The sequence below is a fragment of the Tasmannia lanceolata genome, unplaced genomic scaffold, assembly GCF_043159265.1.
Source record: "Tasmannia lanceolata isolate RefF3 unplaced genomic scaffold, GAP_Taslan_0.1 ptg000020l, whole genome shotgun sequence".
Classification (NCBI taxonomy): Eukaryota; Viridiplantae; Streptophyta; class Magnoliopsida; order Canellales; family Winteraceae; genus Tasmannia; species Tasmannia lanceolata.
The window spans coordinates 10,411,001-10,428,893 of NW_027518697.1; the positions used below are offsets into that span (position 1 = coordinate 10,411,001).

General features: G+C 37.8%; 1 protein-coding gene across 3 annotated transcripts in view; it reads left to right on the top strand.

The window, feature by feature from the left end:
- Window positions 1-9,064: 9,064 nt before the first annotated feature.
- The window catches only part of ECA3 (endoplasmic reticulum-type calcium-transporting ATPase 3), a 97,757-nt gene continuing 88,928 nt past the window's right edge, over window positions 9,065-17,893 (top strand). For all 3 annotated transcript variants that reach the window (XR_013237339.1, XM_077363734.1, XM_077363735.1), the window contains exons 1-4: window positions 9,065-9,283; window positions 9,441-9,491; window positions 9,584-9,617; window positions 15,687-15,704. Coding sequence is in view for 2 of the 3 variants with exons in the window: in XM_077363734.1 (XP_077219849.1) it covers window positions 9,251-9,283; window positions 9,441-9,491; window positions 9,584-9,617; window positions 15,687-15,704 (136 nt within the window). In the remaining variant the exon portion in view is untranslated. The remainder of the gene's footprint in view (window positions 9,284-9,440; window positions 9,492-9,583; window positions 9,618-15,686; window positions 15,705-17,893) is intronic.

Consider the following 17,893-nt stretch of genomic DNA (forward strand, 5'->3'; position numbering starts at 1 on the left):
ATGATTTTCATCGAGATCCAAAATAAAGTTCCACAAAAAAGTGAACTCTATGCATACTGAAATGTAAGCATAGTCTTTATGACTTTAGAAGATTTACTCATCAAGTAAGTCATCTTCATCAAAGTCCAAATCAAGACAAGCTCCTTCTTTTCGCCAATCCCTGTGAATTACCAAATATGGATTTCATGAAAATGAATCCAATCATTTGTGTAAAACACTAAAGTATCTAGTTCTACCTGAAGAAGAACTTAGTACAATTCTATAATTCACGAAAGTATCTAGTTCTACCTGAAGAAGAACTTAGTACAATTCAAAATGGCTGAAAAAGTATCAGTATCACTCTCACCATAAGCATCATTGTCAAGTTTCAATAAAGAACAAGACCTAAACAGCTTCTTTTGCAAATAACAATTCCTAATTGTCAAGTTTCATTAAAGAACAAGACCAAATAGTTTCTTTTGCAAAGAACAATTTCATGTTTCTTTTTGGAATGTTACAGTCATTTTATCCATATTTGAGTTAAGCTGTATCATCAAGTTTGGAATGTACAACCTTTCCCAAAAAATGACATGTCATCAAATGTGGAATGATACACAACAACTGTAAACATCGTCGAAACATATCAAGTGCTTATCTTGGCCAAAAGGGAGATTCGAAAATTCAAAAATAACATGGATGTAGGTTAAGTCCTGTCTATATAGACTTTAATCCCATCTCCCCAACAGTTTTGAATATTCGATCTTTGGTCAGCCCCTATATGAGAGCATCAGCCATATTATCCTTCGATTTCGTATCAATCAAAGTGATAATCTTGTGTTCTTGAGATAATTCAGCATGGTATTTTCAACCTAAGATGTCTCCTCTTACCATTAGAGAGTGAGTTCTTCACAATCGTAATTGTAGCTTGATTATCACAGAACACACTTAAGGAACTAATCCTTAACTGGGTCAGTGGAATGTCCATAACCATAATCAAAATCTTTATCTCCTCTGCTTTCATTTGCAACTGAAGCTAGAGCATAAAGTTTCAATTCGACTTCCACACAACAGCAGTAGATTTGCTGTCCCCTGATTCTAATCCCCATGATTCATCAGAATAGTCTTCCACAAGAAGTGGATGGCCACCATAGTTTTGAGCATACTCTTGCGTACACGAAAGGTATCTCATCAGCCTCATAAGGGCATCTCTATGCTCATGGCCAGGATTGCTAGTAAAATGGCTCAGCATACCAACTATAAAGGCTATGCCTGGCCTAGTGCAACACAAATCATACATGAGACTACCAATCAATTTAGAATAATCTAACTGATCCACACACTGTCTTTGTCTTAGAGATCAGCTTCTTGGTATAACTTCTGGTGTCTCAATCGGTTTGCACTCACTGCATCCCCAAATGAAAAGTAGTTTTCAGTAAAATGGGCTAGGCTAAGGGTGATTCCTTGCATTTCAAAACTTACTTTCTTACCAAGGATGGTGTGTTAACACCCAAGTATATTATGTTGAATTCTTTACCCAAGGTTAGTTTCACGTCACTCACCATAAAGAGAGTTTGGAAACAAGAATCAACATCTACATATAAGAAAATAATCATGACCCTATTTGACAAAGAACGGTAGTAAAGGCTTTCATCCGAATAATGGGCCAGAAAACTCAAAGCTCTTTACTACTTTGTCAAATTTCTGATGTCACAATTTAAGTGCTAGATTAAGACCAATACAAGGATGGTTAGATCTTAACACCCATACGAGCTTTGTATAATCACATACAAACAAATATTTACTTACAGCCCATGGTCTTAGCCTCATTGTCAAATCAACTAGCTGCCAAGTTAGATAACCAACAAAGAGCTCATTCCATCATGAATGGCTTCTGCCCATAACATAGTCCCGAGATCTCACCACTTCCTAACAGGATGATGGATCATTCTCCATATGGTAGGTCACATAGTCCTCACCATAACCCATGGGTACTCTATCACATAAGCCATAACTCATAAAGAATGGAGGAGCAATTTAGTTTGGCACTCTCTTCAGGATGTGACTGGCAACCAAAGCAATTTCTCCCCAAATGCAACCAGGCATGCTAGCTGACAAAACATGGAGTTTAACACTTATGTTAACTTCATGTTCTTACACTCAGCTATGCCACATGATTGAGGCGAGTGAGGAGTATGGTTTCAAGGATTATGCCCCAAGAGGCACAGAATTCCTTAAACCCTGGCATTGTGTATCTTCCTCCTCTTTTATCACTCCTGAACTTACACTTGTCAATACTTAATTGACATAGTTAATGGTATATTATGAGTGTGAGTAAGTTGGACCATTTTCTAAAAGTTCACATGTTCTAATCGGTTGTGTAACAACATAGGATCAATTAGCATTGAACCAACCTCACTAACAGTCTCATTGTCTAAACTCAAACCATACATACCATCTACCAAATATGCATAGCCAAAATAGTATGAGTTAACAATCAAAATTACTCTAGCACACATAAATAAAGTGCATATACCAAAATAGTAGTAACTACTTTAACAACTTATAAAGTTAGTTATTTACCTGAAGAAAGGGCCAAGTTCGCAGTACCAGTGTGAGTGACCTTCATGTTTGCTCCACTAGCCACTGTACCAGTCTCTTTTACTTCGGTAACACCAGTGGATTTTTATTTTTATTTTGTTTTTTTTTTAGTTGCAAGCACAACAAATGGCATATTTATCTAACCACCAAACTGAAGAAGTACTGGCCTTGTCTTTGCCCAACATGGCAGAATTTTTTTTTTTTTAGCTCAGCCTTATCTACCAGCATAGTAGCTTCTTTATAAGGTGTGTCAGATTTAACCATCTGAGGTTGCCTACAATCTGCAGCAACGTGACCATATCTCACAGTTGTAGCACTTGCCCTTCTTTCCTTAAAGACAGTCGTTTTGGCTTCTAACTTGGGAATATCACTCTTAGGTGACTTGGATGTCTTAGGAAAGTTCTTGGGATATATCACCGTGTTAGCAGCTGACTTGTGCTGTCTAACCATCTCCAAGTTATTCCTAGCTCTATTCTCATATTCGATTCGAATGAATCGTTTGAGATCATCCAGTCCCACTTGCACCTTCTTTCTATCCAACTCTGTTTTGAAAGAGTGCCATGCAGATGATAACTGATATATGATTGCACCCACAAGAAACGGATCACACACTACTATTTTCTCATTGGTTAATTTAGATCTCAAATTCTTTAAATCAGGTATTTGAGGAGTGATTTCCATGTCTTCCTTGAACTTGAAATCCATAAATTTGTCCACAAGGTAGGTCTTGGACAATTCCTCATTTCTGAATTGAGCAGCTAAATTATCCCAAAAGCCTTTAGCAGTGTTAAACTTGCTATAGGTTTCTGCTAGACGATCTAAAAGACAGTTCAACAAGTAGTCTCTGCAGAAATTCTTATCTCGAATCTAATGAGATTCCTCAACACCTTCAATCGAATCAGCAAAGGTACTCAAAATGGTGTAGAAAACATTCAAGTATTTCAGACCAAATTGAGTCTTTCGCTTCCAGGAATAAAATTCTGAACCACCAAACGATTGAAGTTTGACAATCTCAAAGGGAAATGTAGTCTTTTCCATTTTATTTTTAGATTAAAACACAAATTGAAAAGAGTGCACCTGATTTGCGAATTACGAAAGCCAAAGGCAAGAACAGAATCGCGAACCAAATCCAAAACCCGAATCCGAGATATCCAAGATGAAACTCAATAGCAAGAGATAGCCACCAAAATAATAGCCGAGGCGAGGACAAACTAGCCGAGGCGAATACCCAAACCCAATGATATTTAGCATTTATAGGGGGTGAACCATGAACAAAGAACCTAAGCCAAACACTAACTCCAAGAACCGGTTTCCTTTTCCTAGAGGGATTTTACAAGATGAGAGAGAAAGGAACAACCACCAAAAACTTCCACAATCTCAGCCCAAAATTAGAAAATCATAATTCTTCTACTACCCTGTTCCTCTCATGTGTATGTGTCGAGAGAACAATATCACATGAGTAATGAAAACAGTTGTCTCTCTTTGTGAGATGTAAGAAACCCATGATGTAGGAGGGCAGCAAAGATCCATGAGCCGAAGGTGCAACCTCTCTGCAATTTTTCTCAAGACAACCAGAAAAACGAGAGAGGGAAGAGGGGAGAAAAAACACGCCCAAATCAACTTCTATGGTGGTACAAAACCATGCCCAAATCTGTTTTCAATGGAGATTTGCAGAGAATTGACCCGTGGCTATTTCTCTATGCCGTGAATTTCCTTCATTAAGAAACCCCAAATTTGAGAATTGTCAGCTCGTGAAGAAGGAGAAGCCGAATTTTGAGGGTTCGGTGAAATACAAAACCCACTTGGAAACACAAACCCTCGTTAGAAACTCACATGAGAGAGATACACACGCCTCTGTGTGATTATGTAATGGGGAAATTAAATTCTTTTAACCATCAAGTAAAGAATGGAGGAGCAATTGATGAAGACGACCTGCGATGCAGAGAAAAAAACCTAGACGTCTGTTGGTGCTGAATAACCCAGCCGTGTATGATCAGTTCTCTGTTTAGAGAGAGAAGCAGACGTTCCACGAGAGATCAAAAAACCCTATCGAGTGTGATCAAAACGATCGCACAAGAGAGAGTTGAAGACGATTCCAGAAAAAAGAAATATGCTTCAAGATTGTTAGAGTAATTAGGTCAAGTAAGAGGTTGCTTGAAGCATTACACCCAAGGTATCTAATTTGGAATACCAAGTTTGTTGCCCCCAGCCCCTATATATAGAGATACACTAGGGTTAATGACGGGTTAATGGACTCTAGCCCATGTGGGCCCACTACACCGGTCCATTATCTTACTGGGCTTATATTAGAACATACATGGGTTATATCATATACCCAACATCTTCTTCATGCTCCATGTATCTTCTTTCTTCTTCTACCTTTGGTTTCATGCTCTTAGCTTCATGTCTTGATCCATGCTTCTATATACTTCAATTTGACCTTCGAAGAGAGATCTTAAACAACATTCAGACACTAATATAACAAATGATATAAAATATCATATTGCGTTTGTTGTCCTCGAAACATAGGTTGAAAGGGTGACCAAGGTTGAACCCTCAGGCTAACAGGATTATTGGGGTGACAATGTTGCCTGGAACTTGGTGGTTGAGCTATGATTAGCAAGTTTGGACTCTCAGATCATGCAAGGGTTGTCCACCGATAATAATAATAGGAAGTCGTTTTGTTGGTTGTTGATCGGCCAAAGGGGAGGGGGGTGAAGTGCAACTGATTTGTGAAGCGTCGGGAGGTATTCAACTGACTAAAAGCAGGGCTATGGGCAGTTGAAAACATGCAATTCAAGCGGCTGAAGTTTGTGCACTCAAGTGGGCAAAAGTTGTAGGAAAGAGGAAGGTTGAAGAAGAGGTTGGGGGTTGTTTCAGTTAAAGGAAAAAGAGGCTCGGGTTTAAGAGATGGTAGGATCGGCTAGTTGGGAGGGCTTTTGCGCCTAGTTTCTTAGGGAGGAAATGGTGGCTGCAAAACACGACTGGATGACTAGTCTTGCGGTTCATGAAGGTAGTGGTTGTAGCTCGAAGGAGATTATAGCGAACCTTGTATTCAATAAGGGAGAGTTAAGGCTGGAGGAAGAGATTGATTCTTTTTAATGAAAACTTGATAACCAACTTTATTACCAAGCAAACTTTGTATTCAATTCAGATGGTCCAAATGTTTTTTTACAAGAGCAGTATTTATAGGCTTTAAACCTACGTTCTCTTCTTATGAAACATCCAACTCAAGCAAGGTTTCCTACTAGAACTTGCATGTTCTTCAACTAAACTCACGAAAATTCAACTAGTTTCCAAATGAAAACTCGAACATCTAAATAGTTCCTGTCACTTGGACGTCCACTTCTAATTCGCCTAAACTCAAACTCCTACCTTACTTAGTGGACCCAAGAAAATTACAAATGAAACCAAAGTCCTTTATTCCAACTATATAAACTAAATAAACAAAATATCAATCCTCAATAGGAGTTCGTGGATTGTTGATTTCATCGACGCTCCAATCTTTGACTGATCTGTGATGATCGGCGTTCGAAAAGGCTTTTCCTCTACTTTAGTTTTGAGCGTATCAATGATCTGGATTATCTGATTGTTGATCTGAATGTCTCGAGCAGTCTGATTAAGCGTCTAACACTATTGGTTGGTGATCTGCACGATCTGGAGGGATGCACCTGCATCAACACCCCTCATGGAAAGCTTCCTCAATAGCTTCACCATTAGTAGCAATGCCACCGCTCCCTCCAAAAAGAACAAAAACCAATAGTCTGATCATCCCTACCAAAAACCCACATCCCCTTTGTGGTAAAAAAAAAAATATCTTAGAAATGGGCATCAATGGTCATGCACTTGAAAAACGATAGCTACAATGAAGAAAAATTAAAAGGAAACCAAGTCCCGGTGATAAAGATGAAACCTCACCGACCTCGAATCAAAACCTAAAACCCTTTTCACGAGATTATCTCTAGGGATTGGAGTTTCGAGGAAAGTATGATATGGATTGGGCAATTGGTATCTTTTTCAAGCAATCGGGAGAGGGTGAAAGAAAGAAGGAGTGACGAGGTGGGAGAAGGACGGTGACGGGGTGTGTGTGTGTGCGAGAGAGAGAGAGAGAGAGAGAGAGAGAGAGAGAGAGAGAGAGAGAGAGAGAGAGAGAGAGAGAGAGAGAGAGAGAGGGGTTAGGGTTGACCACCCTCAACCCGAGGCTTGGGTCGGGTAGGTTACGGTTAAAGGAATGCTATCTTTCTTGGATTGAGGATGGTCAACCCTAACCCAACCCACCTCTAAATCACTCGACCCTATTACCCTAACTCAACTCATCTAACCTGAAATCGGGTCAGGTTGGGTTCGGTTCACCTGGCTATACAGAAAAATACTAGAAAAAAATAAGGGATTTTTGCGGATTAGTCGCTTATTAGTCCCTAAGAAAAGCATAGTACCTGAAACAGTCCTACTTTTAGAAAATATTTGCTAAAAGGTCCCTAAAACTCACAGACTTCATTGTTCTATGTTAAAAATTTTAAAATGGCAAATTTACCCCCCCCTCCCCAAACCCATTTTATCCGTTTTAGCGTTTTTTGATTTCCCTTCCAATATTTTCGGAAAAAAACTAGGAATAAGCAGCAATATTATCTCTTCCAATATTGACTCTCCCTTTGACATTCTCCTTTCTTCTTCTCGTAAGATTAGAAGCCAAACCCTAGTTCTTATTCCCAAAACAAACTAAAACCCTACCGTATTGCAATCAATCGATCATATTTACACCTCCTTTATTTTCAATACGGCATCCCATTTTAGAAGTGTTTTCCTGCTTTTAAATTGGTTTGTAAGAGATTTTTGAAACTGCAGCTCTTCAAATACAAGATGGATTAGTGTTTCTCTTACAAAATGCCTTCTACTTAGGCCCCGTTGGATTGTAGGAATTTTATTGGAAAAGTTGAGGGAAGAAAAAAAATCTAAAATTTCTTATTTCTTACACAGAAAAAAAGATAAGGTAAAACAACCATATTCAAATTTTCAGTTAGGGACCTTCGGTTTATGATGTTATCTCTCTAGATTAATCATACATAATTCCTCAATGAAATTTTTTTCCCATAGAAATAATTTTCCATCAGAGATATTTTCTTGCAGTCCAACCAAGATAGGAATTTCTTAGAAAAGTTAGAAACGAAAAATATTCCTAAAATTTCTTTATTTATCTATGAAGAAAAGATAACTCAAACTGACCCTATTTAATTTATTTTAGAGGGATTCTCAATTTATTTAATTCCTAAAATAATTTTTTTGTTGAAGGCTTTTTGACGAGAATATTGGAAGAGATAAATTGCTCATTTCCAAGTTTTTTTCCAAAAATATTGGAAGGGAAATCAAAAAACGTTAAAACGGATTAAATGGGTTGGGGGTAAATCTGCCATTTAAAAATTTTTAACGGAGAAAAATGAGGTTCGTTAGTTTTAGGGACCTTTTAGCAAATATTTTCTAAAAGTAGGACTGTTAAGCTAATATGCTTTTCTTGGGGACTAATAATCAATTATTTTGCCATGTAGGGACTAATCAGCAAAAATCCTAATAAACGAAAAGAAAATCAAGATAAAATAAGAGGGCGGAGGTCGGATTCGGTTCGTCTAGCCAAGGCCTCGACACTAACCTAACCCGAAATTAAATCGGGCTGGCTTTTCCCAACCCAAACCCAAACCCAAACGAACCCTACGTAGACCTGGCAAAAAGTGACCCGGACCTGCAGGTCCACCCGACCCGCCCGTAAATTCAGGGTCCGGATCACCAATCTGTGACCCGTTTGAAATTGACCCGCGAGTCCACCCGGCCCGTCAAAACTGGGTTGGGCCGGGTGGACCCGCGGGTGCCTGTAGAGACGTACAAAAGTTTTATTTTGGACTTTTTTTTTCCATAATTGTCATAATTATTTACTTTTCTTTGTAGTTTTTTTGGTAATTGTCATATTTTAATACATTTTTTTGGCATTTTTTTTTGTAATTTTTCTACTTTGCTTCCATAATTTTTCATTTAAAACTTAGTACCAACATGATTATTATATATTGCTAGCAACCTTTGCGCAAATTGTACTTCTGCCGATCTTTGCAGCAAAGGATGGGCTACAAGCAGAAAGTAGCCTCGGGGAAGGTGGCTAGCGAATCCCTATACAAAAAAAAAAAATCTCAAAAATAATACGTCAGATATCCGGGCGACCCGCGGGTCGGCCGGGCCGGGTCCAGGTCCAAGCATAGTGACCCATAAAATTTTCTGGGTCATTTTGACCCGGCCCGTTTGACTCGGACCCGCACGGGACGGGTCAAAACCGGCCCGGCCCGCCCGTTTGCCAGGTCTAACCCTACGTGAGCCAAAATGGGATTGAACCTATTTGGTTCGGGTTGAGCCCCACGCCACGCCAAGCCTTCCTTTTTTGTGGGGCCCCTTGAGAAAGCGACCACATCCCTCTGCCCTTAATAGATTCACGTTGGTTACGAGTAGAAATGCAGCAAAGGGCACGAGCGCGAACGTAAACCTTCTTCGTCACGCGTAACGCCCTTCAAGGTTCCCCAAGTTTCTAAACCCTAAAACCAGGACGATGAGGATTGCGTGATCATAAAACCCCCAAATCCTCACATTTTTAGATCCTAATCCACGTTTCATCTCTCTCTCTCTCTCTCTCTCTCTCATGGAGGATGCCTATGCTAGATCCGTCACAGAGGTAAATCTCTCGTTGTCGATCCGTGTTATCCCTATAGCATTCGGTTCAAAATTCTGTTCAATTTCTGTTCAAATTGAACTTTTGAGCTCTGTTTTTTGCTCTATAGAACGTTAGAATTTTTGTTATTCTGATGCTGTATTCGCTTTTGTCTGATCAGGTTCTCGAAGCCTTCGGCGTAGACCGGACCAAGGGACTTACGGATTTTCAGGTTTGGAATGTTACTTTTCCTGATTGGATTTCAAATCTATGCAGAATTTCATGTTTAGTTGTTCTTGCTAATCTCGTTTTTTCTTATGTCAGGTTAAGGAAAATGCGAAAATTTATGGCAGAAACGGTATGAATTTGTTGTAATTGGAATATGTTATTATAATGTGTAATTCCCGTTTTCTTTGAACTAAATTGATTTAAGCATCAAATATAATGTGTTGGTATGACAAGTGTCATTAGGAATCTTGAGTGTGGTGTTTGGTTAGTAATTATGAATGTATGGTTGTAATTGGAAGTTAAATAAACACTGTTCATAGTTCAGATATAATCTGGATCTTCCTCTAATTATTATAGGATTGGAAATGGAATGGATTGAGCTGAAAATGAAAAATATATGGGATTTGCTAGGGTCCATCGGAAAAGGCATTTTGCGGAACGTCTTTTGCATGAGAGCAGCCACATGAGTCACTTTCCAACAGATTTTGTCATTATTCACGGGGTAGCTGCTCTCTCATGAAACAGACGTTCCGTGAATGCCTTTTTGCCATGGACTGTATCAAATCCTTAAATATAATGTCACAATGGCGAAAGGATAAAAGTTAAACTTTCCAAATGGTAAAAAAGTCAACTTTACAAATCATGAACAAAGTCCGATATTTTAGGTCCTGTCTCAAAATTTGAACTTTTAAATGCATGAATTTGCCAGTCTTAATGGAGTATGAAATTATGAATGATAAACTCAAGGGTGCCCTTGCAAAAACCAGTTGCAAGGGTGCCTTCATTGGTCTATGTGAACAAAGCGCATTTAATTGGGCACTGACAAACATGAAAATGGCATTAACAAATAAATATTAAAGGAACATTAAATGCACTTGGCTTGAAAGGACCCATGGGGGCGCTCTTGTAACTGTTTTTTTGCAAGGGCGCCCTTCAAGTTATAAACTCAACTCAACTCAACTAAGCCTTTGTCCCACAGTAATTGGGGTCGGCTAATGAATCCTTTGGAAAATTTTCATGAATAAGATGAAAGGATCTACCCGGCTCAAATTGACTTAGTCTAATCCTGACACTAGTTGGGTTCGTCTACATGGATCATTTTCTTGCATTCTCTCCTATCCAAGGTCATGTTCTCTGTTATGTTCCTAGCCCTCAAGTCTTTCCTCATTGTTTCTACCCAAGTTGTTTCCGATCTGCTCCTTCCTATTTTTGCTCCATCAACTTAGCACGAGTCATTTCTTCTCACTGGAGCATCCAAAGTCTTATGTTGGATATGCCCAAACCATCTTAAGCGGTGTTCTCTCATCTTCTCTACAATTGGTGCCACCCCCACCTTTTTACGGATGTCTTCATTTTTAATTCTATCTAACCTTGTATTGCCGCACATCCATCTAAGCATTCGCATCTCTGCTACACATCTTATGCGCATGCTGCTTCTTCGTGGCCCAACATTATGAGCCGTACAGCATGGCTGGCCTCATAGCTGTCTTATAAAACTTTCCCTTCAACTTGGTAGGTTTTTGACAGTCGCACATAACTCCTGAAACATGCTTCTACTTCAGCCAACTTGCTCTTATTCTGTGGTTAACATTCTCTTCAATCTCTCATTCCTTATGTGGGATTGAACCAAGATAGCGAAAGATAACTCTCTTAGGTACCTCCTGCCCAGTCATATTTACTACATCCTCACCCCGCCTCCTTACATCATTAAAGTTGCACTCCATATACTCTATCTTAGTCCTACTCAGTCTAAAACCTTTAGATTCCAAAGTAGTTCTCTATAACTCTAACTTAGCAGTAACTCCTGCTTTGGTTTCGTCAGTTACTACTATGTCATCTGCAAATAACATACACCACAACACCTTGTCCTGGATACCCTCCATAAGTTCATCCATAACTAGCGTAAAAAGATAAGGGCTTAGAGTTGATCCTTGGTGCAGTCCTATTATAATTGGAAACTCACTAGACGTGCCATCCGTAGTTCTGACACTAGTTACTGCGTCATCGTACACATCTTTGATCATATCAACATATTTAGTAGGCACTTTTTTCCTTTCAATGACCTACCACACAACACTCCACGGAACCCTATCATACTCTTTCTCCAAATCAATGAAAACCATATGAATGTCCTTTTTATTTTCGCCAAATCTCTCCATTAACCACCTAATCAAGAAGATAGCTTCCATAGTCGACCGGGCATGAAGCCAAACTGATTCTCTGACACCTTAGTCTCTTTTCTTAGTCTATGCCCAATTACCCTCTCCCAAAGCTTCATTGCATGATTCATTAGCTTAATTCCCCGGTAATTGGTGCAACTCTGAAATATTACCTTTATTCTTATAAATAAGGACTAATATACTCTTTCTTCACTCATCAAGCATCTTCTTAGTCTTCAAAATAATGTTAAATACTCTAGTTAACCAAACCATACGCACATCACCTAAGCATCTCCAAGTCTCAATAGGAATACCGTCAGGCCCCATAGCCTTACCTTATTTCATATTTTTCATAGCTACTCTTACCTCTGTTGTTTGGATTCTACGAACAAACATCCGGTTTGTATCATCGAAAGCGTTATCGAGTCCTCCGAAATTCGCTATGGGTTCTCCATTAAACAACTTATCAAAGTAACTTCTGCACCTCTCTTTAACCTCATTTTCTTTTACTAACAGTCTTTGATTCTACTTAAAAAAAAAAACAATATTTGATTCTCGTCTTTGATGCATTTTATATGATTCAAGTCCCTGCTCTTCCTTTCTCTCATCTTAGCAAGCTTGTAAATATCTCTTTCACCCTCTTTCGTCCCTAACCCGTGGCGCCCATCAAGTTATCATTCCACTAATTTCTATAATGTCCAAACATTACTAAAATCCAAAAGTTCATTTCGAAAAGCCTTTTTTTTTTGGTTTCTCAAATATTTTTCATCCGTATGACTCAAAATTAATTACATCTAAAGTCACCCGTTTAATTTAAATTTTGGTGTTCAGTTAAGTCCTTAAGTCAAAAGTATAGGAATTTGTTCATCTACTTTACCGATTCTTTCTTAAGCACTTTTAACCAAGGTTTTAAATTTTGGTTTCGGTTTCTATTTCGGTCGGCACGGAAACGCGGAAACAGAAACATTTCGGTTTCGGTGGAAATCTTGTAAAATCACATACACGTATGGAAACATATGCAAATGATGAAAATTTTAAATCTTTTAAAAAACATATGCAAATGATGAACTTTTAAGATGAAACTTTAGAAAATGCTAGAATAAGCACAAATACATAGAAACCAACACATAAGCAAGAAAGCCATCCATAATGGCTTAATCACATCAAACACCTAGTGACATGCGTTGTCGCACATGTCTGGAACAATAAAGTCATTGAAGGAGTACACTGTAGTGAAGTATAAGAAAGTACAAGACCATTCTCCCCTCCAAGGACCCCAACTCTATGTCAATACCACAGAGTCACGAGGTATTATTGGTCCCATGCCGATCTGACATCTCATGCATAAGTATGGTTACTTTGCTGTGCAGTTCAACGATGTTTCCTATCAAATATCATTCTCTACATTAAGGAAATGAAATGAAATCCAAATAATTTTTTTTGAATGCTAGAAATTTCATGAATAGGCAGCAAAGACCAAGGCGGTCTGTACAAACCGAAAGCATAACATCTAGAGAGCATAGAAGAAATACAAGAAAACCGCCACCCCACAGGGGCAAAAGATTATTTGAAATGAAATGCAAATAATATCTTCCATTTTTTGTTGTTCCGACCATTTCGGTCGAATTTCAGAAATTTTGGTCAAATTTCAGAAATTTTGGGGAAATAATGACGTAAAAGGAAATCATGTAGATTTCATTTTGGTGGGGATGCAAGTGGAAACATTTCGGTCATTTTGGGGAAATTTAATGGAAATTTAAAACCATGCTTTTAACATAAACTATACATATAGGGTTCTTAAATTTGGCTCTCTAAATTTGCATACCTTATAACTGGAATAGATGAGGGTATTTCTCCTTATTTTGTCTTCATGCTCACAAGTGGCTTCTTCTGAAGGGTGATGCTGCTATATTACTTTTACCGTTGGAATTGCTCTATTCTATATAAAATTCACATGGATTGCTCTACATTAGTCAAACCGTCGCTGATTTGAATCAATTCAGAGTATGAGATGAGTGACGAATCAGGTTCATACTCTCTCAACATCGACACATGCAATACACTACTAGTGCCTGGCAATTTAGGAAGCAAGGCTAATCTATATGCCACTTCTCCAATTCTTTCGAAAATCTCGGATGGTCCAATAAACCTTGGTTTCTATTTTCCTTTTTTATTTCTAAATCTCATAAAATCTTTAGAAGGATATTCCCTTTGACTTCTTAACCAAAATGGAGATAGAATGTCAGAACCTACTAATCTCGATCAAATCAAAAGATATTATTCATAAACTTGATCGTCTATCTTAAATTCTAGGTTGCTTCTTGTAGTTGATTTCAAATGAGTTTGATCTTTTCTGTAGTCACTTGGACTAACTCTGAACCTAGTAGTTTTCTTTCCCCCATTCCCCAAAATTGGTGATCTACACTTGTTTGCATGTAATGCCTTGTAGGGTGCCATCTTTATGGTAGACTGATAACTATGATTGTAGGCAAATTCTATCCGGGGCTAATGATCATCCTAGTTTCCCGTCAAGACTTCAAGTCCATCGTACAGGGTTTAAGCATGTCTAGATTGTATGGTTTTTTCTTTGTTTTTTTGCCTCCTTTGTTCTCTCCATTTTGTCTCTTTCTTTCTCATTTCTTTCTTGTATTTTTTTTTTTCACTCTTTTGTCTGTTCTTTTCCTTTATTTCCCCTTTTTTTTGCATTTCATCTAGCTACTAGGGCATGGGATCTGAGGATGCATGTTCGACCTAGCCAAGACTTGAAAAAAGGGTGACTCTAAACCAGGGGCGATGCCAGAAATTTTGCACAAGGGGGGCAAAAATTATAGTAATTTTTTTTCTATCTTAAAATTAAGATAGAAAAAATTTCTATCTGAAATTTTGCACAAGGGGGCAAAAATTATAGTAAATTTTGCACAAGGAAGAGAGATAAAAATGGTAAAATTAAAATTTGAAACTTATTTTCTATCTTAGGGATGATTGGAAAGGGGGGCATATTTTTTAAAAAAGGGGGTAAGTATAAAAAAATATTAAAAAGGTAAAATTAAAATTTGAAACTTATTTTCTATCTTAGGGATGATTGGAAAGGGGGGCATATTTTTTTAAAAAGGGGGTAAGTATAAAAAAATATTAAAAAATAATGGTATATTTTTTTTTCCAAAAAATTAAGGGGGGGCAATTGTCCCCCTTTCCTTTCAAGTGGCATCGCCCCTGCTCTAAACCTTGTCATCTCGGCTGAACCCTGAGCCGAGCCAATGGGTTTTAACACTTCATTAGAAATGCTAAGGCGTGTTGAAGGATAATCCTTGACAACCAAACCAAACCTAACACTCCCCTTCTCTGTTTTTCTTTTGAGGTGCTGCATTTGTATTTTTTTAAGCATGATGGGAGGATAAGAGTCAAAACTTCTTTCGACTACGATATATCTTAGATACATAGTGAGTGAAATGCCATGGCAGATAAAGTTGCACACCTTGGTGTTTCTAGCTTGATCAGATTGTATTTGGCATGAGATATCTCCATTGTAGTTATTTTTGTAGGCTTTGCTTATGAGGCTTCTATATCTAGTGTGTGAGGCTTCTATATATACTATTTCTATTTTTTTAATTAATAAATCATTTGAAAAACTAAAGTAAATGTTTTTATGATTGACCTTTGTTTATGAGGCTTCTATATCTAGTGTGTGATCTTTGTTGAATAATGTATTAGGGTAGTTTAGTCATTACTTGTAGTGTAGAGGGTATTAGACACACACATGAGTTGCTCCTTGCTGGAGACTCTCCATCATCTTCCCTCCTCTTCTTCTTCCTCTTCTAACCCTGACTCCATTTCTAAGAATGTTAAAAAACACCATATCAGAAAATGGCATAAGAAGCTGAAGCGTGATGATGGAATTTCAATCTGCTTTGTTGCTTTTGTTTTTGCTGCAAAAATTTAGCTGTTAAATTGAATATGAAAAGATAACTTTTATTTGATGTTTTTTTTATCTGCAAATCTAATTAATTATTTTTTCTTCTGCATGCTCATGTGATCTGCAGTGCTGCCTCAAGAAGGAAGTAAGTACATTGACATAACATTTTAATGTTTATTCTCTTTTGAAAATGATTAATTTTACTAAGACGCGGCCAAGGTTTAAAAAAAAAAGATACAGCAAAGGCCTAGATGTTCCTGTTATGTCGTAAAGTAGTTTTTCGGTTTTCTTGATTGGGCACTTTTCTTTTTTCTTTTCATGAGTTAGTTCTTGCTGTTCCTCGTAAGTTATTTTCAAGCTAAACTTAATGGCCGAGATGCTCCTGTTATGTTGTAAAGTAGTTTTTCAGTGTTCTAAATTGGACACTTTCCTCTCTTTTTTTCATGAGTTATTTCTTGCTGTTCATCGTAAGTTATTTAAAAACTAACCGTAATTTTTTAATTCATTGGAATATTTGGTGTCATTATTCAGTATCTCTTCCAAGTTGGAAAGAATCGATTATTTTATGGTAGGGTTGTAGGTGTTTCTATGTTTTTAAACATGCAAAGCATTCTTTGTTTCTGCCAGTGTACATGCAGCATAAATGATGTATCACAGTATCAGATACCCTTAGATCATATCGTGTCCAAGTTATGAACTGGCTACACTTCCTACATTTCCTCGCAGCCAGGTGATTTCCCGTGCCCCTGGCTGCCTTCTCCTGCCTATCACATAGTCCGCAAGATCTTGGGTGATATGCCCTCTTTACACATTTGTATATCATAATATATCAAACTGTATAGGGTGTTCCAGCCCCCGTCTTGGACAAAACTTATGAAATAAGAACGACGCTGTTAGCCTTGAAAAACACTCATAATATCATATCTTATGTACCGGAAAATCTGAGATATGTTGTACAGCGCAACACATCTGTGTATTGCCCAAATCCATCACCAACTAGGTTCCAATTCTTTCAGAGCCTTTTTGTCCTCGTACCGCTAGCTCCTTGGTATCCTCTTCTGTGTAAACTTGCCCAACAGCCATCCTGAAATGCCACCTTATGATCTGGTTATATTTTAATGTTGAGTAGGCTATTGTACTCTGTTGCTTCAGTGTGGCTACAGATGAATCATTGCACAATTATAACCATGGTTTTAAATTTCGACTGCAATCCGAAATTTCAGGTTTCGGTCAACACAGAAACCAAAATTGGCAAAACCCGAAATTTCTACCAAAATTACTGAAATTTCGGCTGAAATTTGTTATTAAATAATATATTATTTTTAATGGTGTACCTGATTTCGGCTGAACTTTCGGTTTCCGTGAGGGTCGAAACGCAGTCCGAAACCGAAATTTATAAAACTTCTTTAATTTGTGCAATAACACAACTTTGCTAGATAGTTTACTGGTTTTGAAGTTCCTATGAACTTTTGCTCACTATTGCGACATACTGAAGTGTAACCAATAGTATTTTGCTTCATAATTTTTAGAGTCAACTGTTTTACATCACTGTAGGAAGTGATGGCTCATATTGTTGTTTTACCATGGCCTATATGTTAAGAAGGAAATGGCGATTTTAGAGGCTGGGAGAACAAAGAAGAGTGTCAAATGACTACTTTCTAGCTACTATATATAATCATTTGTACGTTAAATATTGTCCTTGGCTGCTCACCCTTATGAAGGCTAAACTGTGCAACATTGCATGTTGTAGGAAAGGTAAAAACTAATGCAAAGAATAACCTAATCACAAAGATGATGTTAGCAAATACAAAAATTCCTCAACACCCTTCAGGATGGAGCATGAATGTTCTAAATCTTTGCCTTTCCAAAAAGAAAAGCTAAACCATTTCATGAGACAACTTGAGCAAACACATCCCTTGGTCAAGTATGATCTGATATATGAAGTGGATATTTTCTCACTTGCAACTTTTTGTTTTCATAGTTACAGTCTACTTTATATGCTTTATCTTTAATGGAAGACAAGGTTGAATAGTATATGTGCATTGCCACTTGGATTTCATACAAGATTTTTTTATGAGTTTTAATTGATAATATGATCCTGGATTAGCAACTTTTTCATCCACATCATTTCGTTAGTAGTATGTCCTATGACTTTGCACACAGCACCCTTGATCTCGTAAGTGGTAACTGCCACTTCTTGTTGTTTACTGTTCCATTGTTTTTTCGAAAGATAATAAAATTTTATTAGAAGTAAAAGGAGAGAACAAAACCATGCTTACATACCAAGCTGACTGTGATGTGCAAGGAAATAAGGACAACTCCACTCAAAGATTA